The 24,775-nt window shown below is 45.7% G+C and overlaps 1 protein-coding gene across 5 annotated transcripts in view; it reads right to left on the bottom strand.

The window, feature by feature from the left end:
- Positions 1-24,775, bottom strand: part of WDR5 (WD repeat domain 5) — a 113,676-nt gene that overhangs the window by 77,464 nt on the left and 11,437 nt on the right. For all 5 annotated transcript variants that reach the window (XM_029612246.1, XM_029612245.1, XM_029612243.1 and 2 more), the window contains one exon: positions 4,254-4,327. In XM_029612246.1, coding sequence (XP_029468106.1) covers positions 4,254-4,327 — 74 coding nt within the window. The remainder of the gene's footprint in view (positions 1-4,253; positions 4,328-24,775) is intronic.

The following is a 24,775-nucleotide window of genomic DNA, read 5'->3' as shown; positions in this document are numbered from 1 at the left end:
GCAGGCACATCGCCAATATAGAGAATGTGCAAGCAAATTTTCTGAGCAGGCACGCTCTGAATCCCGGAGAGTGGGAGCTAGTGGACTTGGTGTTTTACTTGATCCTGATCAGGATTCAGAGCATGCCTGTTGAGAAAACCTACTTGCACATTCTCGACATCAGCGGTGTGTGATGCTGACAGTGTCTGCAGATGCTGTTTGGCCGAACAGAAAATATTGTCAGAAAATGCTAGATTCCTGGTACCACCTATTCAATTCACATACGCTACTACCGTTACACTGTCAGAATATTCTTACAGCTCCTCTACCGATTACAGGTAGAAACTATCAAGGCCCTTCTTATTGCCCTGGATTCCAAGCAGTTTATGGACCATGTTGCTCCCGTTTCCAATGTCCCTGGGCTTACAGTCCCTGACTGAGCCCCCAACTGATTAGACTGGCATCTGTAGTCACCACCAACCAATTCGGAGTCTCTAATGGCATTCCCCTGGCTGTTCCTCATCATTGTCAGAGGCAGCCTCAAGATTCTGCAATGGAGACTTCCATTGCAAAAGAGCACTTTGCATGGAGTGGAATCAAATCCAGGGTTGACACCATGGACCCCAGAACCTGCAGATAATCCCAGACCCTGGGAGCACTCAACTGAAGTAAAATTTCATATCCATTTTTTAAGCTTTGCAATCATTTCGGAAGACATGAATACTCTCCTACTAGGTATCAAAGAGAGCCCTGAGATACTGCAACCTCTGGGACAGCACCAACTTAATTTTGGGAAAACAGATTACCCATCCTAGATCTTGTAAAAGCCGAATCACTCTGGATAATGACCATGGGCATTCTTCCTCTAACTTTTTGCTCAAATCAACCAATTGTCAAGATAAGGATGGACCAAAATTTCTTCCTTGTGAAGAGCTGCCGAGACCACCACCATCACCTTGGAGAATACCCAGCCGAATAGAAGGGTTCTAAACTGGTAGTGTCCTCCCAGAATTGCAAATCTGATTAATTTTTGATGCTCTTGAATTGTGATACCGAAATACACTTCTGAAAGATCCAGAGCTGTAAGAAATGCTCACTCTCTTATACCCACGGTTACTGAGTGAAGAGTCTCCATATGGAAATGAGAAACCCTCAAAGACTTGTTCACCTGTTCAGATTTAGGACTAGCCTGAAGGCCCCTTTTTAAGAATCCAAAAAATAAGTCCAAGAAATGGCCCGGTATTCATTTGTCCCTTGGAACTGGGATCACAGCAGCCAACAGGAGGCAGCAATCTAATATGGCCTTCACTGCCTCCCTCTTCCCTGAAGAATGACAGGGAGAGATCAAGAAAAGAGCTTGTTATGCATTGAGAGTTATGGAAGAAATAATCCATTGTCGATTGTAATTTGTGCTCACTTCCAATAAACCTGGGACAGTCATCCCACAATGTGTTGAGTTAGGGAGTGAATCCCTTGAATCTCATTGTGCACCTTTAGACTCACTAATGTTGGCTGTGCTGCTGTCCGTTAGGCCCCTTCTGACCCTCAAAGGACTGGTATCTTGTTGCCATACCATCCTTTCTAAGGCGGCAAAGCCTTTTCTCATCCTGTAATGTCTCGCTTCGCTACACCTGGTCTGCTAGGAAGGCCTTTTTCAAAGTCCTAGGCTTATCTTCAGGTAACCTATGGAAGTTAGATTCTCCCCAAATTTTACACCAGTTTTTTCCAAGTCTTCTCTGAAAAACAGCTTTCCCCGAAAGGACAGTTTAGTCAACCTTGCCTTAGACTACGTATCTGCTGATCAATTGTGCAACTACAGTAAAAGCCTAGCAAATACTGAAACTATCATCCTCTGGCTAAGGTCCCGTTCAAATCGAAATTAAAAGAGCTTCCACTATGAAGATGAAGCCAACTTCCAGCCTCTCGAGCCATCAAACTTTCTTTAGACCTATCCAATGGGATCTGCTGCATCCACTGCAAGCAGGCCCTAGCCATATACTGTAACTGCTGTAAACCAGCACTTGCAGCGTTAAGACAAACTTCAAAGGCCTGCTTCAGATAGGTTTCTATGTATCTATCCTTCCTATCTGTCTCTCAGGGGAGTGCTTCTTCCACCAGAATCATGGTCTTCTTTGTAACTGCAGCAATCAATGCATCAATTTTAAGGAACTTCAACTGATCTACTGCTTCCTTAGGTAGGAGGTAGAGCTTAGACACAGCTCTGCCTACCTTTAAACCCATCTCCAGGCACATTCCACTCCTCCAATACTAGAGCCTTCAAAATTCTGTGAAATGGAAAATGCTTTCCCCGGACAATGGAAACTTTCCAGAATTAGAGCCTTACCTTCCTCAGTGGGCACTACCTGTTCCTCAAATATACTTAACTCTCCCAGCACACCTGAGTAATCATGGGCAGTAATTCCTCTCTTTTGAATTGCTGGACAATCCGAGTGTCATCTTCTGCAGTGGGAAGTTCTCCCTCTTCTAAGGGGTCCCCCTTCTGGCTCACTACCATCATAACCTTGCTCAGCCACCAGCTCTCTCAAGGAATCTGAGCCAGATATCACTGAACTGGTTTCTGCATCCAGTTCAGATCCTCACCAGGCTGCCTTTTCTGGAGACAAAATATTAGAAGGCCCAGCTGTATCCAAAGGAACCAGACTGGATCTAGATGGAGTAGTTCATTTCATGCTAAAGGCTTTGTGCATGAACAGGGCAAATTCTAGTGAAAACAGAGTGGAATCAGCCTGGCCCAACCAGCCTCCTGAAAACTGCCCCAACCACCCATCCTCCTGCGATGTATACTGGTTCCCTGGAAACAGGAGACAGCACTGAGGATTCCAAAAACGTCTCCACTCATCATGCTGTTGCTGGGACTAAAAATGACCACTATTCCCATTTTTATCTGCTTTCCCCTTCCCCATCAACAGTATCTGACTCAGGCCCAACATGCAGTGTTTTTCTGGGGCCCAGAATCGCTTTGTTTCCCCGACTCAAAAAGATCCCCGGGTATAGATTCCAAGCATCCCTCACCTCCTTTTATGCATGCCCAACATAGGCAAGAAGTGAAGGAGGAACTGCAAGAGCCCCTGCAGACCATGTGACGCTTCCTGTGCCCACTCATCAGCTCTGAAAATATTCTGCTGTCCCGTCCCAGGGGAGGGATCCAAGAGGAAGCACCGACTACCCCAGACACCGGGAAAGGCCAGCAGCACCTATTGTTTCCTTCTCTTTTTTTTTTTTTTTTTTAAGCTTTATAGCCTCAAACAAAAGACCAAACAGATACTTTCCTGAAAAGAAGTAGTCCACTTTGTAACCTTCTGACATCCAAACCTCTACTTCATTCCTGCACACCAAGCCCCAGACTCCTGACAGAGGAAAAAAAAAAAAGGGGGGGGGGGGAGAGGATGCAAGCACCCCTGGCTATCAGATCCCCCCCTCAGAAGACAGGATCAAGCCAAGGAATGGCTAATGAACCCCATGCTCATCCCAAAGGGCAAAACTTCCCAGAAGTAATCTGTCCACCAGACCAGCACCTCTACCATCTGCTGAAGACAGAGAAATACTGAAAGACTGCAAATGGCACAGTTCCTATATACAGTGAAGTCAGCAAACTCTTGGTTTGTCTCCATCTGCTGATAGAGATGCAAAACCCATGTGGTTGGACTAGTCTGGTGGATAAGGAAGTTGTCACTTAAAAATTCAGTTGAAAAGCTTGCTTCTTTCCCAGCTTCCTTCCTTGCTAGGAACCATACAGTGCCCTGCAAGTCCACCAGAAGAAAAAAGCCCGAGATTAATTTTAAATAGGAAATGAAAAACCATAGAGTTTCAACCAGAAAAAAAAACAAAACAGTCCCAGTCAGGACAGAAGAAAAGGCATGTCACTGAATAACTATCCACAGCTTTTCAAAAATTAAAAGCTCCAAGGTGTATATTAACCTGGAAGATAAATTTATCACCAATACATACATATTTGGGTTGGTGACTTAAAATGTCTGCAACTTCTAGAAAATGCAATTTGTATAAGGTAAAAACCTCTTTAGGAATATAAAGAGTAATTGGCACCAGGATTTAGAAACTGATTGTTAAAAAGCATAATGAAAAAAACAATTGAGGTAATGCATGTAGCTCAAACATTAGCTGAGATTGTTATGCTAAACATGTACATTAAGTTAACTGGAAATCTATTATACAGGATATCAAACAGTTTTGCATATTTGCCTTCTATTTAAAAATAAAAGATTTTTTTTTTTTAAAGTAAGATCCAACCTTACCAGTTTGTGACCCGATATAGTCTTCTCGAACTTGCCATCATAGGCTCCCCAAATTTTAATTAGTTTGTCAGCCGCTAAAATAATACAATAATTGGCATAAAATTAAAAAAGGGAAAAATGCTAGTGGTAACAAAAAGGTGAATAAATATGCTGCACAAGAAATAAACACAAAATATAAAAGTTATTAAAATATACAGTATAGGTACAGCTATATTACTTTATTAAATGTGCATTTATATTAACTTGTTGGCTGCTAAAACTGGCATACAATTAAGAATGAAATTTAAATTAGTACATACACACTTAATGCTACCTTTCTGCAGTTAGAGAGCGCTCAAAGGACTAAACTAGCTACGATAGCACATCTGACACACCTAACACTCACACAACAATTAAAATGAAACTATTCATAAAAAATGACAGAAGTCCTACTTCCTCCTTAATAAAGGACAGACTGGTCCAGCATTTGTCTTTGGACATTGTTAGGATAACTATTTCAGTGGCCCTTGCTCACTAGCTACAGACCCTCGTGGTAATACCGTAGTATAAAATATTCTAACATTATCCATGAAGTTAGCAAGTAGCACATTTAAGACTAATTGGAGAAAATTCTCTCTCACTCAACGCACAATAAAGCTCTGGAATTTGTTGCCAGAGGATGTGGTTAGTGCAGTTAGTGTAGCTGGGTTCAAAAAAGGTTTGGTTAAGTTCTTGGAGGAGAAGTCCATCAATGGTTATTAATCAAGTTTACTTAGGGAATAGCCACTGCTATTAATTGCATCAGTAACATGGGATCTTCTTAGTGTTTGGATAATTGCCAGGTTCTTGTGGCCTGGTTTGGCCTCTATTGGATACAGGATGCTGGGCTTGATGGACCCTTGGTCTGACCCAGCATGGCAATTTCTTATGTTCTTATTCTCGCTGATATTTTTCAAATTTGAAAGACAAAATATCAAAAGTGCAAGAGAAGATCAAGTGAATTATAAAATACAAAAAAGATAAAGGGGGCATTACAGGGCCAAACTCAAGATAGCTGTGTTTTTTCTGCCTGCTATGGGCAACTTTTTCTTTTTTTTTTCCATACAGACTCACAGACTTGGTGAGAGGTAATGGTGGTGGGGCTGCTTGGCAATAGTGATCATAATATGATCATAGTGATCATAATATGATCAAATTTGATTTAATGACTGGGAGAGGAACAGTGTGCAAATCCAAGGCTCTCATGCTAAACTTTCAAAAGGGAAACTTTGATAAAATGAGAAAAATTGTTAGAAAAAAACTGAAAGGAGCAGCTACAAAAGTAAAAAATGTCCAAGAGGCATGGTCATTGTTAAAAAGTACCATTCTAGAAGCACAGTCTAGATGTATTCCACACATTAAGGAAAGGTGGAAAGAAGGCAAAATGATTACCGGCATGGTTAAAACGGGAGGTGAAAGAAGCTATTTTAGCCAAAAGATCTTCATTCAAAAATTGGAAGAAGGATCCAACAGAAGAAAATAGGATAAAGCATAAACGTTGGCAAGTTACATGTAAGTCTTTGATAAAACAGGCTAAGAGAGAATTTGAAAAGAAGTTGGCTGTAAAGGCAAAAACTCACACTAAAAACTTTAAATATATCCGAAGCAGAAAATCTGTGAGAGAGTCAGTTGGACCGTTAGATGATCGAGGGGTTAAAGGGGCACTTAGAGAAGATAAAGCCATCACAGAAAGATTAAATGATTTCTTTGCTTCGGTGTTTACTGAAGAGGATGTTGGGGAGGTACCCGTAATGGAGAAGGTTTTCATGGGGATTGATTCAGATGGACTGAATCAAATCATGGTGAACCTAGAAGATGTGGTAGGCCTGATTGACAAACTGAAGAGTAGTAAGTCACCTGGACCAGATGGTATACACCCCAGGGTTCTGAAGGAACTCAAAAATGAAATTTCAGACTTATTAGTAAAAATTTATAACCTATAATTAAAATCATCCATTGAACCTGAAGACTGGCTAATGTAACCCCAATATTTAAAAAGGGCTCCAGGGGCAATCCAGGAAACTACAGACCAGTCAGCCTGACTTCAGTGCCAGGAAAAATAGTGGAAAGTGTTCTAAACATCAAAATCACAGAACATATAGAAAGACATTGTTTAATGGAACAAAGTCAGCATGGCTTTACCAAAGGCAAGTCTTGCTTAACATATCTGCTTCACTTTTTTGAAGGAGTTAAACATGTAGCTAAAGGTCAACCGGTAGATGTAGTATATTTGGATTTTCAGAAGGCATTTGACAAAGTTCCTCATGAGAGGCTTCTAGGAAAAGTCAAAAGTCATGGGATAAGTGGCGATGTCCTTTCGTGGATTGCAAACTGGCTAAAAGACAGGAAACAGAGAGTAGGATTAAATGGACAATTTTCTCAGTGGAAGGGAGTGGGCAGTGGAGTGCCTCAGGGATCTGTATTGGGACCCGTGCTTTTCAATAGATTTATAAATGATCTGGAAAGAAATACGACAAGTGAGGAAATCAAATTTGAAGACTATACAAAATTGTTCAGAGTAGTTAAATCACAAGCAGATTGTGATAAATTGTAGGAAGACCTTCTGAGACTGGAAAATTGGGCATTGAAATGGCAGATGAAATTTAATGTGGATAAGTGCAACGTGATGCATATAGTAGTCCTGGGGGAATTCTGCGCTACTACGGAATGCAGAATGTGTGCAGAATTCCTCCCTCACATCGCAGATTTCTTCCCTTGTCGCAGTTCCCGCAGATTTCCTCCCTCGCTGGAAAAGGATTAAAAAAAACCCACGGAAGCATGCCGCGCACGGACAGCGGCATCAGGTGGCGCACGGAGAGTGGGGGCATCACATCGCAGCATGGTGACTCGAGGACCAAGCAGCAAGGAGGTGAAGAGGGAGAGAGAGAAGGGAGGGGAACAGAGGGGAGGGGGAAGGAGAAGAGAGGGAAAAAAGAGGAGGAGAAGAGGGGAAGTCAAGTGGCGCACGGAGAGTGGGGGCATCGCAGCACGGTACGGGCGGCTCGAGGTAAGCAAGCAAGGAGGAGAAGAGGGAGAGAGAGAAGGGAGGGGAACAGAGGGGAAGGGGGACAGAGAAAAAAAGAGAAGGGGGAAAGAGAGGGGCTAAAGAAGAGGCCCTGGCCCTGAGAGTGTATATTTGAGCCCTTGAGTTTGTTGTGAGCCAGTGGGTAGGTGTCTACCTGGGAGTCTGTCTGTGTGTGTGTGTGTGTGTGTGTGTGTGTGTGTGTGTGTGTGTGAGAGAGTGTTGTATGTGGGGAGAGAACATGTGTGTGACAGATGGCATGTGAGAGAAAGCATATGTTTGATATCATGTAAGAGAGACAGTGAGCATGGATACTCAGGTGGAGAGGTTAGCAACAACTGCAGCAGTCCCTGCCAGCTTGGCTCATCTGCCAGCAGCAGCAATTGACACTGCTGGCAGATGAGCCAAGTTGCCAGGGACACTCGCAGTGAAATGCAGAATAATTTGCAAAAAATATTGTGTTATTTTGAAAAATAAATGTGCAGAAGTTTGCAGAATTTAGAAAATGTGTGCGCAGAATTTTCAATTTTTTGTTGCAGAATTCCCCCCAGGAGTAAGATGGGGAAAAATAACCCATGCTATAGTTACACACAGGCCGATACAGTACAGTGCGCTCCGACGGAGCGCACTGTTAGCCTGCTATTGGACGCGCGTTTTCTCTTACCCCTTATTCAGTAAGGGGAGGAAAACGCGCATCCAACCCGCAGCACCTAATAGCGCCCTCAACATGCGCGCGCGAGATACAGAAAGTTGGGTCGGCGCTAATTTCTTCTGGCGCCGGGAAATTGCACAGAAAAGCAGTAAAAACTGCTTTTCTGTGCACCCTCCGACTTAATATCATAGCGATATTAAGTCGGAGGTCCCGAAAAGTAAAAAAAAAAAATTAGAATTTGGCCCGCGGCTGCCGGGCCGAAAACCGGACGCTCAATTTTGCAGGCGTCCGGTTTCCGAGCCCGGGGCTGTCAGCGGGCTCGAGAACCGACGCCGGCAAAATTGAGCATCGGCTGTCAAACCCGCTGACAGCCGCCGCTCCTTTTCCCCGTTTTTACCGCGTTACCTAATTTAAATACAGAAGCGCGCGCGCGCCGGGGAGAGCGGGCGAACCCGCGGACTTTACTCTATCGGCCCGAATGTTAGGTTCCATATTAGGAGTTACCACCCAGGAAAGAGATCTAGGCGTCATAGTGGATAACATATTGAAATCATTGGTTCAGTGTGCTGCAGCAGTCAAAAAAGCAAACAATGTTGGGAATTATTAGAAAGGGAATGGCGAATAAAACTGAAAATGTCATAATGCCTCTGTGTCGCTCCATGGTGAGACTGCACCTTGAATACTGTGTACAATTCTGGTCACCACATCTTAAAAAAAAAAAAAAAAGATATAGTTGCAATGGAGAAGGTACCGAGAAGGGCGACCAAAATGATAAAGGGAATGGAACAGCTCCCCTAGGAGGAAAGACTAAAGAGGTTAGGACTTTTCAGCTTGGAGAAGAGATGGCTGAGGGGGCATATAATAGAGGTGTTTAAAAGCATGAGAGGTCTAGAACAGGTTAATGTGAATCACTTATTTACTCTTTTGGATAATAGAAAGACTAGGGGGCACTCCATGAAGTTAGCATGTGGCACATTTAAAACTAATCAGAGAAAATTCTCTCTCACTCAAGCACAATTAAACTCTGGAATTTGTTGCCAGAGGATGTGGTTAGTGCAGTTAGTATAGCTGTGTTTAAAAAAGGATTGGATAAGTTCTTGGAGGAGAAGTCCATTACCTGCTATTAAGTTGACTTAGAAAATAGCCACTGCTATTACTAGCAACAGTAACATGGAATAGACTTAGTTTTTGGGTACTTGCCAGGTTCTTATGGCCTGGATTGGCCACTGTTGGAAACAGGATGCTGGACTTGATGGACCCTTGGTCTGACCCAGTATGGCATTTTATGTTCTCATATGAGCAAACATCCAAGGGACCAACTCTAGAGTGGATGCCATGGAACAGAGGACCTACAAGTAGTCCCAAACCGTGGGGATCGGAAGTGACAACAGGCAGCGGATTTGTTGTGTCAACTTAGCGATCCTGTCCATTTGGAGAAAAACCTTCCCCACCCGGGTATCGGAATCGGGCTCCCAAGAAGTCCACACCTGTGAGAGAAGAAGGTTGCTTTTCGCCCGATTGACTACCCATCCCAGCGACTCCAGGAGCCTCACAAGTCTGCCAACCACTGCCTCGCACAGCACCTTCGACTTCGCCTGAATGAACCAGTCTTCCGGATACGGGGGAACGAAACCACCCTCCCTCCGAAGGGCTGCTGCCATTACCACCATCACCTTGGTGAACGTCTGAGGTGCTGTCGTGAGCCCGAACGGCAGCACACAAAACTGGAAATGGTTGCCGAGAATCTTGAAATGAAGAAACCTCTGATGATCCTTGCGAATGTCTATGTGCAAATACGTCTCAGTCAAGTCCAGGGAAGCCAAGAACTCGCCGCTGCTATGACTAAGCTCAGGGTCTCCATCCTAAAACGCAGAATCTTGAGGGTTCTGTTTACCTTTTTTAGGTTGAGGATCAGCCGGAATGATCCCTCCTTCTTGGGGACGATGAAGTAGATGGAATAATGCCCCTTCGTGCATTCCATCTGGGGAACGGGTATAATGACCCCCAGACTCAGGAGCCAGTCGAGGGTCTGACGCACGAACCGTCCTTTGGCAAGAGAACAGCAAGGGGACACAAGAAACAGGTCTTGGATGGGCCGAGCAAATTCCAACACACAACCGTGTTTTATGACATCGAGAACCCATTGGTCCGAGGTTATCTTAACCCACTCCTCGTAAAAGCTGGACTGCCGTCCTCCCACTCTGTGAACCGAGGAATGGGCCGACCGCATCTCATTGAGCTGACTTGGCCCCCAAGGAGAAGCGGAACCAGCACCTTCCCTAGCGGGCCGGCCTCAAAAGGAACGAGACCAGGGCTGGGCCCTATCAGCAAGTTGCCGATGAGTCCCTGGGGTCCTATTCTGCTGGAATCTTCTTTGGCCCCAAAACCAAGCGCGGGCCGTAGGAAATCCTCTGGAGGGCTTCGGCCTATCCTCCGGAAATCTATGAACCTTATTTTCGCCCAGCGACTTGATCAACTGCTCCAAATCCTCTCCAAAAGGAACTTTTCCTTGAAAGGTAAAGAGCTCAACTGGGCCTTAGAAGAGACATCAGCAGACCAGTTGCATAACCAAAGAAGTGTCCTGGCTGAGATTGCAGACGCCATGGCCCTGGAAGAAGTCCGCAGGAGGTCATATAAGGCACCCGCCCCGTATGCGACCGCCGCCTCCAGGTGCTCTGCCTGAACTGATTCCTGAGGCGGAAGCTCCTGGGACGTTAACTATTGGACCCAACGTAAACTGGCCCGGAGCATAAAGCTACTGCGGAAACCTCAAAAATCCTCTTTAGGAGAACCTCCAGCTTTCTGTCTTGGAGATCCTTCAGGGCCACTGCCCCAGCAACCAGGATCATAGTCCTCTTTGTGACTGCCGACACAGAAGCGTCCACCTTGGGAAATCTCAGGAGCTCCAAGATCTCCTCGAGCAACGGGTACAACTTTTCCATTGTGCACCCCACTCGGAGGCAGGCATCCGGAACATCCCACTCCCAAGTCATCAACTGTTGGGGCATGGGATGCAGAGGGAAAAAGTCCTGGAGGGACCCCGCAACACAGCTAGGAGCAGGTCCACCGAACCCTGTGGAAGCACTTCTTGAGGAAGGTCCACTCTGAGCTCTGCCAAGACCCTCGGAATAAGCGGATCCAATTCCTCCTCTGGAAGACGGACCACCTTAGGATCATTGCCTTCCAGAGAAGATGCCTTGCCAAGGTCCTCATCCAGGTGTGTCCCGTCCCCCCCCCCAGGGAGAGGCGGAGGAGCCAGAGACATGTCCATTTGACCCACTCCCGCTGGGTCGAATACGGAGGCTCTAGCCCCTGGAAGGGTAGAGCCCCAAAGCTTCTTTACATGTAGAGATCCCTGGGGATCTTGAGACCTAGGAACTTTACTTGGGGGCCCTCAGGTCGCCCCTGCACTGTAGTTCCCCTCTGGTGTGCCTGAGTGGCAAGAAACGCTTTGTGCAGCACAGAGTCCAGCGAAAAAGCCTCAGTACCACCCCCCCCGGTGGCAGAGTATCGTGTTTGCCATCCGAGCTCTCTCTGGATCACTCCCGTAGGTCCTCTGGGCTGCCAGGGACTGGGGAAAAGTCAGGAGGGAATTCCCCTCCCCCTAACACTCTTGCCTCCGCTGCGGCGGCAAACGTTTCCAAGATGGCCGCCGTTCCCGCACTCAGCGGGAACAGATCAGCCTGACTGCTCCTACCAGCCTGCCTCTTCCAATATCCAGGCAACAAATCTGAGGTGCCTTCCCCACTGGGAAGGCACCGAACACAAAGATCTGTGCGGGAGAGCCGAGAATCAGACTCCACCACAGGCATTACAGCGCACCGATCGTGGCATGACTGTGATTGGGGGGGGGGGGGGGGGGGGGGGGGCGGAATAGTAGAGAAAAAAAAAAGAGAAAATGGCGCGAGCACCGCAGCTGAAGCTGAAAGCATGCGCCACGCCATCAGAGCACTCCCGTGGGAAAACGCTATGCCAGGACCCAGTCCAGCTGCTCTGTTCCTGTTTGTTTTTGGGTTTTTTTATGAAGCCACTGAACCACCAGAAGGCGGCTGTGTGTTTTGGGGGGTTTTTTGCGTCGAGCTGACCAGGACCAAGAGGGAGGGACTGGACTACTAGTATCACCCCTGGAGTCTTCCTGTAGTGGGCCACGCGGATTACCAATCCCAGCTCCAGAATTGCCTGCTACCAGGAGGGATGGTCTCCCTGAGACCCCCTGGGAGGCTGGATCCACTGCTCAGCTTAATCTGCAAAAACTCTGCTTTTTTTTTTTGTAAAAAAAAAAAAAACACAAAAAAAACACAAAACTCTTTACACTTTCTCCTGTCAATATTCTCTTTTTTTTTTTTTTTTAGATTAGCCTACACCTCAATAAAAAAGTGCAGACCGCAGGTTTTGCACCACCTCCATCTGCTGGAGACAGAGAAATTCTGAGGAGATGCAGGTAGCATGCCAGGTTAAGAGGGGGTGCGCCTTACAAGTTCTTCTTTGTCTCCATCTGCTGGAAGAGAGGCAAAACCCAGTCTGGACTGATCCGGGTATGTACATGGAACATACAGATCTAGGCCCTACTAGTTGAACTCTTATCTATAAGTAATGCCTTAGCATGTACCTTATAAACTACTCAGAAATCCATTGTAACAGCCATCAAACATGCGTGACATTTTAAAATATTTTAATTCTATTACTTCAAGCACTTACCAAGATTAAAAATGCCTTAGTCTATATTAATTTTATATTTACTGCAGTTTATAAATACAATAACATAAAAAGTAAACAAACTTCAGAAAAACATTAGATCCAATCACGAAATAAAAAATCAATATATTTTTATGAATGTTTTCCAAAAAATGCATAAAACTACAATAAAACAGCAATAGTCATCATAAAAAAAAAGATTTGCAACAGGTGCAGAACAGAGCTAGGACATGCAAAAAAATTTAAATTCCAGTACCATCTCAGTGACAGAAAAACTAATTGCCTTCACTGCTAAACACTTTTTGTAACACAAACCCTACAAAAACAAACTAGAACCTTACCATATCTTAACAGCAGCAACTCTCAGGACTTAAACAGCAGCAACCTTAACTATGAAAAAGCAGCAAGGCAAACATTACACCAGGCCCTAGAACACTAATACACTACTTAATGGGCAAACAGAACAAACCAGACTGCTACAAATCCCTACAGAAAAACTAGATGTAGCCAAAATACTGCATCTGTCACACATGCGCAACACAGACAGACCCTTACCTAAGACAGAATAAAGGACTACAAATTAGAACAAACATGCAGATAAAATGGAAATGGAAAGCCTGATAAACCAGACTCTAAACACTAGAATACTGAAGTAAAAGCAAAAAAAAAAATGTGAAATGCACATTCCAGTCACTGAAAGGCAAAATATATTTATTTTATTTGCACGGTTTTTATATTCCGGTGTTTAGTTGGAGGACCATCACATCAGTTTACAGTTTATACAATTTAAAATTCATAGTACATACATCAATACAATAAATAATATCCTATATAAAACTTTCAGATTACAAAGTAAATAAAATCAAAGTAACTTACATAAAATATCTAAACTATAACTGACAATTGCAGCTTCTGCACTGAGATATCTCAGAATATATTCTCTGCATGACCTTAGCTTGGACTATCATTGAATGCTTGGCTGAAGAGCCATGTTTTCAGAGTTTTTCTAAATGCCTTTAAATTAGACTCTAGTCTTATTTGTTCTGGAAGGGAGTTCCAGAGCTTAGGCCCAGCTAGTGAAAGGGCTCTGTCTCTAACGGAGGTTAGTTTGGCTGACATTAGTGATGGAATGGATAGGAGCCCTTTGTTTGCTGACCTTAAGTTGTGTTGTAGCGTGTGTGCGTGTGCGTTTAACCATTCAACCTGTTTTCCATATATAGCTTTGTGAAGTATGATTAAAGTTTTATATTGCATTCTTTGTTCTATGGGTAACCAATGTAGATTTATTAATATGTGGGTGATATGATCCTGTTTACGTGAACCGGTTAATACTCTGGCTGCGAAGCTTTGCAATATTTGGAGCTGTCTGATAGTTGAAAATATATATATTTTTTACCTTTGTTGTCTGATCTTATTTTTATAATTAGCTGGTCCCAGACTCTCTCCTCCCCGCCTTGTCTGTCTTTTCCTTGTTCCTTTTTCAGGGTCTCTTATTCTGTCTTCTTTCCTTCCTCCTTAATACATAAACAGTCTCTCATGTTCTCTCACACAGGATCCCCATTCTTCCATGCTCTCACATACATACATACAAGTTCCCACTCCCTCAAACAGGCACATACAGACTCACTGTTACAGGTTCTCTTTTACACAGGCTCACTCACATGCTCTCACATATGCACACACACACACTCACACACACACACAGGCGCTGCTGTTCTAGTGGCTCCTCAAACAAGAGACGACCCTTGAAAGGCAAAGAACCTAAGCGGGCCTTGGAAGAAACGTCCGCCGACCAGTGACGGAGCCAAAATAAACGCCTGGCCGCGACTGCTGAACTCATAACCTGCGACAGCAAACGCACCAAGTCATACAGCGCATCCGCTACATATGCAACCGAAGCTTCAACACGATCTGCATCTGACGAGTCGGGACCAGGAGGTGCAGCCTGAAAATTCTGCACCCACCTCAGACAAGCTCTCTGCATAAAGCCGGAGCACACGGCAGCCCAGAGCCCCAAGGCTGCACAGCTGATGATAAAAATCTAAAAATAAAATCCTAAAAATCAGCAAGACCCGCGGGAGAGGGGGGGGGGGGGGCGGGAGGCGGATCTCCTCAGAGCCTAACCCTTCAGCCGACTTCCTCTTCCTGACACAAACATTTTTTTTTAAATTTTAAATAAGTTAAAAAAAAAGAGAACAGAAATAGAAAGATTCCCTCCTAAGCTGAAATGAGCTGTCCAGCGCAAATCAGCTTTTTGAAAAAGGAGGGAATCCCCTGAAAGAAAAAGGAGAAGGGCTGTAAGCCGCACGGCCGGCCTCGTGAGGGGAGGGATCTGGACCACCAGATGTACACCCTTGATGGTTGATGTAAGCCACCATCGTCACATTGTCGGAGAACACCCGCACCATCCTGTGTTCGAGCAAGGGTAGGAATGCCTGGAGGGCCAGACAAACTGCCCTCGTCTCGAGCCGATTGATGGACCAGGAACCTTCCGGTGACCAAAGCCTCTGTGCGGCCCTGCCTGCACAGACTGCTCCCCAACCGGAGAGACTGGCGTCTGTGGAAACTACTACCCAATTTGGAGGGTCCAGATCCACTCCCCGACCCAAACTGTCGAGAGACAGTCACCATGACAGACTGAGTCTGGACGCTGGAAGCAATGGCATGGGCAAATGGAATTGCTCCGACACTGGACTCCACCGTGACAACAGAGCTCGCTGCAACGGACATTCATGAGCAAACCACCTTGGATTTAGTCCCATGGGCGAGGCCATTGATCCCAGGACTTGTAAATGATGCCACACTGTGGGGTTCTCCATTTGCAGAAAACTGCGGATCTGGCCCTGCAACCAAGTCACCCTGTCCGCAGCCAGAAACACCTTGCCCTGAAAGGTATCGAACAGCGCTCCCAAATATATCAGTCTGAGTAGGCTCCAAGTGACTCTTCTGTACATTTATTATCCAGCCAAGCGACTGCAACATGAGCTGCACGCTGTAAACCGACCTCTTGCAGTCTTCCCGAGACTTCGCCCGGATCAGCCAGTCAGCCAGCCAGGTACGGGTGGACTAGAATGCCCTCCCGCCTGAGGAAGGCAGCCACCACGACCATTACTTTGGTAAATGTCCGAGGCGCTGTAGCAAGTCCGAAGGGAAGCACGTGAAACTGGAAATGTTGACCCAACACTTTGAAGCGCAGGTAGCGCTGATGGTTCCAGCGGATTGGAATGTGAAGGTACGCTTCCGTGAGGTCCAAGGACACTAGGAACTCTCCTTTTCGAACAGCCGCCATAACTGTCCGTAGGGTTTCCATTCGAAACAGAGGGACCCGGAGCCTCCGATTCACCTTCTGGAGATAGAGGATTGGACTAAAGGTGCCCTCTCTCTTGGGAACCACAAAGTACATGGAGTACCTGCCCCGACCCCGCTCGGACTCCGGAACTGGGACAATGGCTTGCAGCTCAAGAAGACGGTGCAAAGTGTCTTGAACCGCTTCGCGCTTGCAGTGGGAGGACACGCGAGATTCCACAAAGGCTTCTGGAACTGAACGGGAAAACTCCAAGGCGTAGCCGTCTCTGATCACTTCCAAGACCCAACGATCCGAGGTGATCCTTTCCCATTCCGTGTAAAAGTTGGATAATCTGCCTCCAACAGCTTTGACGACGGAATGGGTGCTCGTGGCTTCATTGGGAGAATTTACCTCCCCCTGTCCCGAGACTTCCCGTGTCCTGTCCGGGGCAACGACCCCCACGAAAGGATTGCTGGCATCCCGGAGTCTGTTTAGATCCAGAAGAAGAAGAAGAAGATGATCTGACAGTCCGAAAACGGCGTGTATCCCGGTAACGGGGTCGAGGAGGAAACACCTTCTTTGAGGATCACCTATCCTCCGGCAGACGATTGCCCTTGGACTCCCCGAGCAGCTTAACCAACTGGTCGAGTTCCTCCCCGAAGAGGTGCTTGCCCTTAAAGGGGAGGTTACAGAGTCGGGATTTTGAGGACAAATCCGCCACCCAGTTCCGCAACCAAAAGAGTCTACGTGCAGACACCAAGGACACCATGCTACGTGCCAAAGTGCGCACCAGATCATAGAGTGCGTCCGCCACATATGCAATGCCTGCTTCCAAGCGAGCAGACTACAACGGCCCACCACCAGTAGTTCCAGAGCCGGGCGCTGCCTCCTGTACCCAGCAAAGGCAAGCTCTTTGCATAAGGCTGGCACAGACTGCCGTTCTGAGATCCAGTGCAGCCATCTCAAAGACCCGCTTCAACTTGATCTCGTTTACGGTCCTGCGTGTCCTTTAGGGCAGCGGCCCCAGTAACTGGAATGGTGGTTTTCTTCGTAACCGCTGAAACCGCCGCATCCACCTTCGGAATCTTGAGGAGATCCACAACATCTGATGAGAGAGGATAAAGCTTGGCCATAGCCCTGCCAACTTTGAGCCCCGCATCCGGGGACGTCCCACTCGCGAGTGACCAGCTTGCTTACCTTTTTGGGCAAAGGAAAGGAAGAAGTCGGTCCCCGAATACCAACCTCTTCATTATCCAATTCCTCCTGAGAAACTTTCAGCCCCAAGACGTCCAAAACCTGAGGAATAAGGGGACGTAGCTAGTCGCACTTGAACCGATGACCCACACTGGGGTCGTCACCCTCTGTGAGCAGAGGATCATCCCCATCTGGATCATCGTGTGGGATATCACCTAAATCCGGGCTTGTGTCCGGATCCCCATCTGGATCGGTATCAGGATCCGGTGCCAGTCCCGAGATCGGGTTCAGCCCTTGAGGTCCCCTGGGAGAGCTCCCCACAGGAAGAGGCTGTTGTACCAAAGGCTGCTGGGCCTCCATGGACTTTCCCTGCTTCGGAGGCGGCTCCGAAAGATCCAGCGGCTGTCCGGGGCTCCTGTGCACCACCTGCCTCCTAGCCAGGAAGGCTTGGTGCATAAGCAGAATAAACTGAGGAGAAAAATCTTCTGGATCCAGTGCTGCTCCAGAAAAGGCATCTGGGTCCCCATCATCCATACCCAATGGAGGATCTTCCCCCACGGGGGCATCCCCCCCCCCCTGCGAATCGGCCCGTGCTTCATTCCCCTCCCCCACGGGAGGGGAAGTAACTCCCGACGAGCCCTCCTGGCCCGAGGAACAGTCAGGGCAGAGAAATCTCTCATCGAGTGGCTGACCGCACGCGCCACAAGCACAGCAGGGTGCCGACTTGGTCCGGGGCACCATTCCAAAGCTCTTGCTGACAAGCAGTAAACAAACGCTGAGGCCGGTCTGAAGAAAAGCGCGCGCTTGGGGAGCGCTAGAAAAACTGAGGGCAGCAGGCCCGAAGTTTACTGTCTGTGAGGGAAGGCAGGCCGGCCCAGAGTAAAGCATGCGACTCAGCGGGGCGGGAAATGCTCGCAGGCAGGCTAAAAATAGGACGGCCTGCAACAGGAGTAAAAGCACCGCGACTGCCACCAATCAACACTCCCTACCTCACCAGCCAGCCCGGAGCCCCAGGAGCGGAGGAAAGAGGCGGGGGGAGAGATGTCAGACACACCCCCACTGCAGGAGAAGGCCCCCGACTTCTTACCTCAGAGCCAAGACGCTGTGTAAGCCGAGGCTGCTCTTCCACTTTTTTTTTTTTTTTTTTTTTTTAACTAAGAAACTTTAAGCTCACAAGCCTGGAGTCGAGGGAGCAGTTTCAGAGGCGGATAGCCAGAAGCCCCTGGCCTAACCACCAAATTGGAGCAGGCGAGACCCAAGTCAGGGGTGTCCAACCCCCCGGACCCCCGGCCTCCGATGAGGGATGACCCACGAAGGTGCCAAACACCTCAGGAAGCAGCCAAAGAAAGGAATTTCTTTTTTGTTTTCCCTATCTCCCTAAACTAAAGTAAGAGTGCAGGAGTGCACAACTACCAACTGCTGGAGTCAGAGAAATACTGAGGGACTGCAGGTGGTACTCTTGTATATATATAGCAGTGCCCAAAGATTTTGCTCTCTGACTCCATCTGCTGGTAGGGATACACAACCCACTATTCTGGACTGATCTGGGTATGTTCAGGAAATTGGATATTCTTAAAGGGCTTGGCAGAGTGTTGGGCTATAAAGTGAAAGAAGGTAAATCTGAGATCCTGGGAATTTATTTATTTAAAATCTTTTATATACCGTCGTTTAGTAATGCACCATCACAACGGTTTACATATAGGCACATACATTTGGTTTGGTTATAAAAATAAATTTACAAAAGTGCCATTACAATGTCAGTACATGCTCATATAAAATAATGTATAAGAAATGTGGCATGGATCTAGTCCATGTAAATGATTAATATGGTATTACATACAAGGGTTATGCTTAAGCTGGAATTCTAACTTAATTATTGAGTATAAAATAGAATAAAAGTTTGTGGGACCACTTATCTAGGTAACCTTGTTCTGAGTTTTTTTATTCTCTGTTCTCATTGTGAAATGCTTTTCTGAATAGCCAGGTTTTTAAACATTTTTTGAAAATGTTTGGATCAGTCTGTAATCTTGTCTTTAGTAGCAATGTGTTCCATAACGTTGGACCGGCCAAGGATAGTGCTCTCTCTCTCTAACAGGTCGATACAGTTACACCGCGTTAGAAAGAGTGCGGCACTGCCAGGCGCACCCTCGTTCCCCGCACGCACAGTTCTCTTCACCTACCGCTCGATACTCTCTTCAAATTGCATGCAAATGCATGCCGCGTCTGCGAAGCGTTAGGCGAAGGTTAGGCCCGCACAACCCATTTTACTGTATAGAGCGCCTATACAGTATCCTGGGTGCTCGGGCCTAACGCTTCACGGCCATGCTGGTATCTGTCATTTGAAATGACAGGTACCAGGAAGTGGACAGTTATGTTCTCCGATGCTCGGCAAACTTTCCCCCAGCCCCCGCTCACCTGCCCTGACCGCGTCCGGTCTCCGGTGCAGCCCCAGTCCTGTCCCCTCCTCCTGAAGCAAAAAAAACAAAACCGAAAAAGTAGCAAGAGAGCGAGGGGAGAGACGGGCAATCCTAGGCTCGGGCCTGCTAGTCCCTTCTCCTCTCCTCCCGAAGCAAGGCGCGAAAAGCAGCCTTGCTCCGGGAGGAGGGGGGGGGGGCAGTTTAAAGCGACGAAGCGACTTACTTTTGCAGCCCCCCCCCTCCAGACATCGGCGACGACCGCGGTTCCAGCCTCCAGACAGACGCATCGCACGTGGGAAAGCGTGCAATTGGCTGCTCAAGACGTGACGTCACGACGTTTGGCGTCACAGCATGTGACGTCACGTCTTGAGCAGCCAATTGCACACATAGGAGCCGCTTTCCCACGTGCGATGCGTCTGTCTGACAGCTGGAGGCAGGAGCCACGGTCGTCGCCGATGTCCGGAGGGGGGGGCTGCGGCGCAAGGAGAGAAGACGCAACTTACTCCAGCCAGCCCCCACTTCGGCAGCTCCCCTACGGCGGAGACGGCAGTGTAAAGCGAGACGGACCTTTGGCGGAGACGGCACTGTAAAGCGAGACGGACCGCGGCGCAAGGAGTGGAGGAAAGAGAAGATGCAACTTACTCCAGCCAGCCCTCCTCCGGACAGCGGCTCCTCTGCCTCCCAGCTGCCGGCGAAGACAGACGCCCGAACGGGTAGGCCCCTCGTGCAATTTGACCTCAAGGCGTGACGTCGCATGCCGTGACGCCAAACGTCGTGACGTCACGCCTTGAGGTCAAATTGCACGAGGGGCCTACCCATTCGGGCGTCTATCTTCGCCGGCAGCTGGGAGGCAGACGAGCCGCTGTCCGGAGGAGGGCTGGCTGGCTGGAGTAAGTTGAGTCTTCTCTCTCCTCCTCTCCTTGCGCAGCGGTCTGTCTCGCTTTACAGTGCCGTCTCCGCTGAAGGTCCGTCTCGCTTTACACTGCCGTCTCCGCCGAAGGGGAGCTGCCGAAGTGGGGCCGCATTGGATTTTTTTTTTCGCTTTTTTTTGCTTCGGGAGGAGGGAGAGGACTGGGGCTACCCCGGAGACCGGCACCCATGGACGCGACCAGGGCAGGTGAGCGGGGGCTGGGGGAAAGTTTGTCGCTTACCCTTACTCCTGCCTCTAACGCAGGGGTAGGAGTAGGCGGTAAACTAACAGGTTAAACGCGCGGCAAATCGGCAGGGAAAAAAAAGCGATAGTCGGAGCGCGCGTCACAGTATCGGAGGGAATAGCTAATTCATTCATTAAATAGCTAATTCGTTCATTTACATATCATTTACATGCTGCGTGCGGGAAAGGTTACGGGTCGGTTTCAAGAAGCGCTAAAGACGCGTGAAACTGGAGACTGTATCGCAGGATCACCTTACGCGTCCCAATTGTGCGCCCACAGCGAGTTAATCTCCAACCGCACCTTACAGTATCGAGCTGTAACTTGTGTTAGTTTCGCTGTTTTGACCGATGGGATTGTTAGTAGCGCTTTATTGGCTGATCTCAGATTTCTTTGGGGTATGTGTAAGCATAGCGCTGTGTTTAACCAGTCAGCTTTATCCTCATTGATTAGTTTGTGAATTATGCAAAGTGTTTTAAATTGCACTCTCTGTTCTATTGGTAGCCAGTGTAGTTAGGCCAGTATTTGAGTAATGTCTCTTTTGCTTTTGCCAGTGAGTATTCTGGCGGCAGAGTTCTGAAGGACTTGTAGAGGTCTTATTGTGGAGTATAGTAATCCCAGAAATAGTGTGTTACAGTAGTCAGTACTTATGAAGATAAGTGATTGAAGGACTGTCCTGAAATGTTTCTGGGTTAGTAACGATTTCAGCCTCCTTAGGATCATGAGTTTGGCGTAGGCTTCTCTGACTTTTAGTGATATGTGGTGTTTAAGGCTAAGTTCTGTGTCTATTATTACTCCTAGGTTTCGGGCTCTCCGCTATATCCACTTCCTGACCATTTTTAAGTTTGATAGGATTTTGAATTAGTTCCATGTTTTTTCGTTCTAGGTGTATAAATTCCATTTTTTCAATGTTTATCACTAGCTCCATTTTGCTTAGTAATTGCCTAATTATGTCTAGGTACTTCATTGCTAAGTTTAGTGTTTTTTGATTGTTTCGTCTATGGGCAAGATTAGTTGAATGTCATCTGCGTAAATGTAGTGTGTTATACCGAGTCCTGCTAGGAGGTGGCATAGCGGTAACATGTAGATGTTAAACAGTGTTGCAGATAGTGCAGAGCCCTGCGGTACTCCTGTCTTTAGTTTTATTTTATCTGATGTGTTTTTTATCTGTATTTGAAAAAATCTATTGCTTAGGTAGGATCTGAACCAGTCCAGTGTTTTGTTTTGCAGACCTATTTCTTCAAGCCTATTTATAAGTTATGGAGTAGTTTACTGTGTTGAACGCTGCTGATAAATCCAATAGTATCATTATGTAGTGTTTACCACTATCAAAATCTCATAGTACATTATCTGTGAGAGGGATTAGCAGTGTCTCAGTGCTATAGTGTTTTCTAAAGCCGTGTTGAGAGGGATAAAGAATGTATTGTTTTCCAGTTCAGCTAGTTATTTTTGTACCGTTTTTTCTATTAATTTAGCAAGGAGGGGTAGGTTTGAAACTGGTCTGTAGATATTTAAGATATTTGGGTCACAGTTCTTTTTCGTTAGTAGTGGTTTGATTATTGCCCCTTTTAGAATATCTGGCATTACTCCATCGTTAATTGATAGGTTTATTATTTTGCCTATTGTATGGGAGGTTATGTCGGCAAGTTTTTTTTATATCCATAGTAGGTATGGTATCTAGTTTATGTGGGGCAGGATTTACGTTTTGTTTTTGTTTTTTTTTTTAACATGGATTCAACTTCGATGTCGGATACTTCGTCAAAGGTGGACCATTGCGTCACATCTCTTTTGATCATTTTTATTTCCTGTTTTGCTGAGTTAGGGATCTTATTTCTAAGGTTTATTATTTTGTCTGAGAAAAATTTTGCTATTTCGTTACATTTATTCTCTAGTGGGGTTTGGGGTGCCTCGGTTTTGTCGTTCGTCAGGTTTTTTACAATGTTGAATAATGATCTTGGGTTGTTAGCAAATTTTTCAATTTTTGTGCTGAAGAATAATTTTTTCGCATCAAGAATTACTTTTTTTTGTAGTAGGCTAGTTGCTTCCTGAATGTAGTCAGACTTTGATGATTTACATTTAATCCATTCTTTTTCTCAGAGTTCGTTTGACCTCCTTTATCTTTTCGTTATATCATGGGTTTGAGTGTCTAGGCTCAGTGATCTGTGTTAGCTTTGTGGGGTTTATATCATCCGCTAATTTATTTGTTATTGATAGCCACGCTAACGTTGCGGTTTCACAGTCTTTGTGCTCGAAGTGTATTAATTTTTCTTCGAGGTTATTTTTTAGTAAGCCAGTGTTGAATGGTGGGCGGTACTCTATTTTACTTGGGACATTTCTCTGTATTACTTTAGGTTCTAGGCATTTAATATTGGATTCGATTAGAAAATGATCAGACCATGGAATTTGGTTGTATGTCGTATTCATGTGTTCAAGGAAGCTGTGGTTGATATATGTTAGGTCAAGTGAGTGTCCTGCTTTGTGTGTGGGTTTATCTGTAATTAGTGTGAATCCTAATGCTGTCATTATATCGTTTAGAGTCTGGCATGTGTTTGTTAATGGGGAGACATCCATGTGAAGTTTAAAATCTCCCAGTAGGATGGTTGGTTTGGAGGTGTCTAGGTTTAATGTGAAGTACTCAATTAGTGGGGAGATGTTTAACTCAAGTAGGCTGGGGGGGGGGGGGGCAGTAAATAAGGCAAATTTGTATGTATTCTGACCAGTTACATGTAGGAGAATCAACAAGCTTTATTCTTCTGGGTGGAGTAATAATTCTATGAGATATTTAGAGATAATCATTCCAAATCAATTAGAGAAGCCTTTTGGTTTGGCAAGATAGCTACTATTAAAATTAATATTCCTCCTAGATTTGTTTGATATGTTGCCTGTGTCCTAGTTAATTTGTTTAAAGCAACAAAAAAAAAAAAAGAATCTCTGATTTTATGACAAAGCGAAAAAGCAAGAGTTGGTTTTCAGGTCTTGTCTGGACAAAGGGATATAAATGGCCTTGCATGGCCCTATTTCAGAGATTATTATTGGGCTATGCTGTTGAAGAGTGTTATATCCTACATGAATGACTTTCCTGATAAATACTGGATCCTGATGGAAGGGGAAATAACACTTGATAGAAATTTCACTATTCCTCTTTGGGCCTCATCAGTTGAGAATCACCTTTTTATTTCTTCAATTTTGAATGTTTGGTCTGTCAGATACAAGGACACCTTCATCCTTTCTCCCTCTTTTTTCTTTACTCTGAAATAATCCCAATTTCTCTTCTCATTTTTCCCCAAGGTTAATTTCCCAGTTTGGTCCTTGGGTGGCCTTTGTAAAGTAGGTCAGCTTTTTTGGCAATAACTTATTTATTCATTCAAGCTATTTGGGAGAAATGTTGACAATATTGATCTGTTATTCCAATAACTACAACTGAAAGGGTGAGTCCATCAAGTCACGGTGAAGTCGAAGCGTAGTAAAGGGTTAACTGCTTTTGAAAAATTGATCCTTCACGCCTCTAAAAACAAAAGCTTAATCTCTATTTATTAAATATTGATGGCATCCAACTTTAAGGCATTTGATGACCTTAAATAGGTATGAGAAGAGGATTTGGGATTTAAGTTCTGATAAAGAGTGGTAAGGAGGTTTCTTAGGCTTTGAAAAGGGAATTATATTAGCACCTCAGAGTTGGGGTATAAAATTTTTTTCATTGGTGGTATGCCCCTTTGAAACTGTATAAAATGGGGGTCAAAAGGGATCCTTTTTGGTGAGGAATTGGGGGTAAAGGTTCCTTTCTTCATGTCTGGTGGGACTACCTGGTTATTACAATATTTTGGTCTGAAATTTCCTGGATATATTTATTTTAAAAATGTATATACTGCATATCAAGATTTCTAGGGGGTTAACAGAACATAAAATCATTAATACAGACATAATACAGAACAAACAGTATCAAGACTATTAAAATAAATATACGAACAATAAAAATCTATCTGGAAATCGTGACTAAAATATTCAAGTGCTCTTTAAAAAGCTATGCACTAGCCAAAGCTCAAGTAAACAAGTGAGCCTTAAGTAGTTTTCTAAATTTTAAACACAG

The sequence above is a fragment of the Rhinatrema bivittatum genome, chromosome 8 (genome assembly GCF_901001135.1).
Source record: "Rhinatrema bivittatum chromosome 8, aRhiBiv1.1, whole genome shotgun sequence".
NCBI classification, from domain to species: domain Eukaryota; kingdom Metazoa; phylum Chordata; class Amphibia; order Gymnophiona; family Rhinatrematidae; genus Rhinatrema; species Rhinatrema bivittatum.
This window is presented reverse-complemented; position numbering and strand designations above follow the sequence as displayed.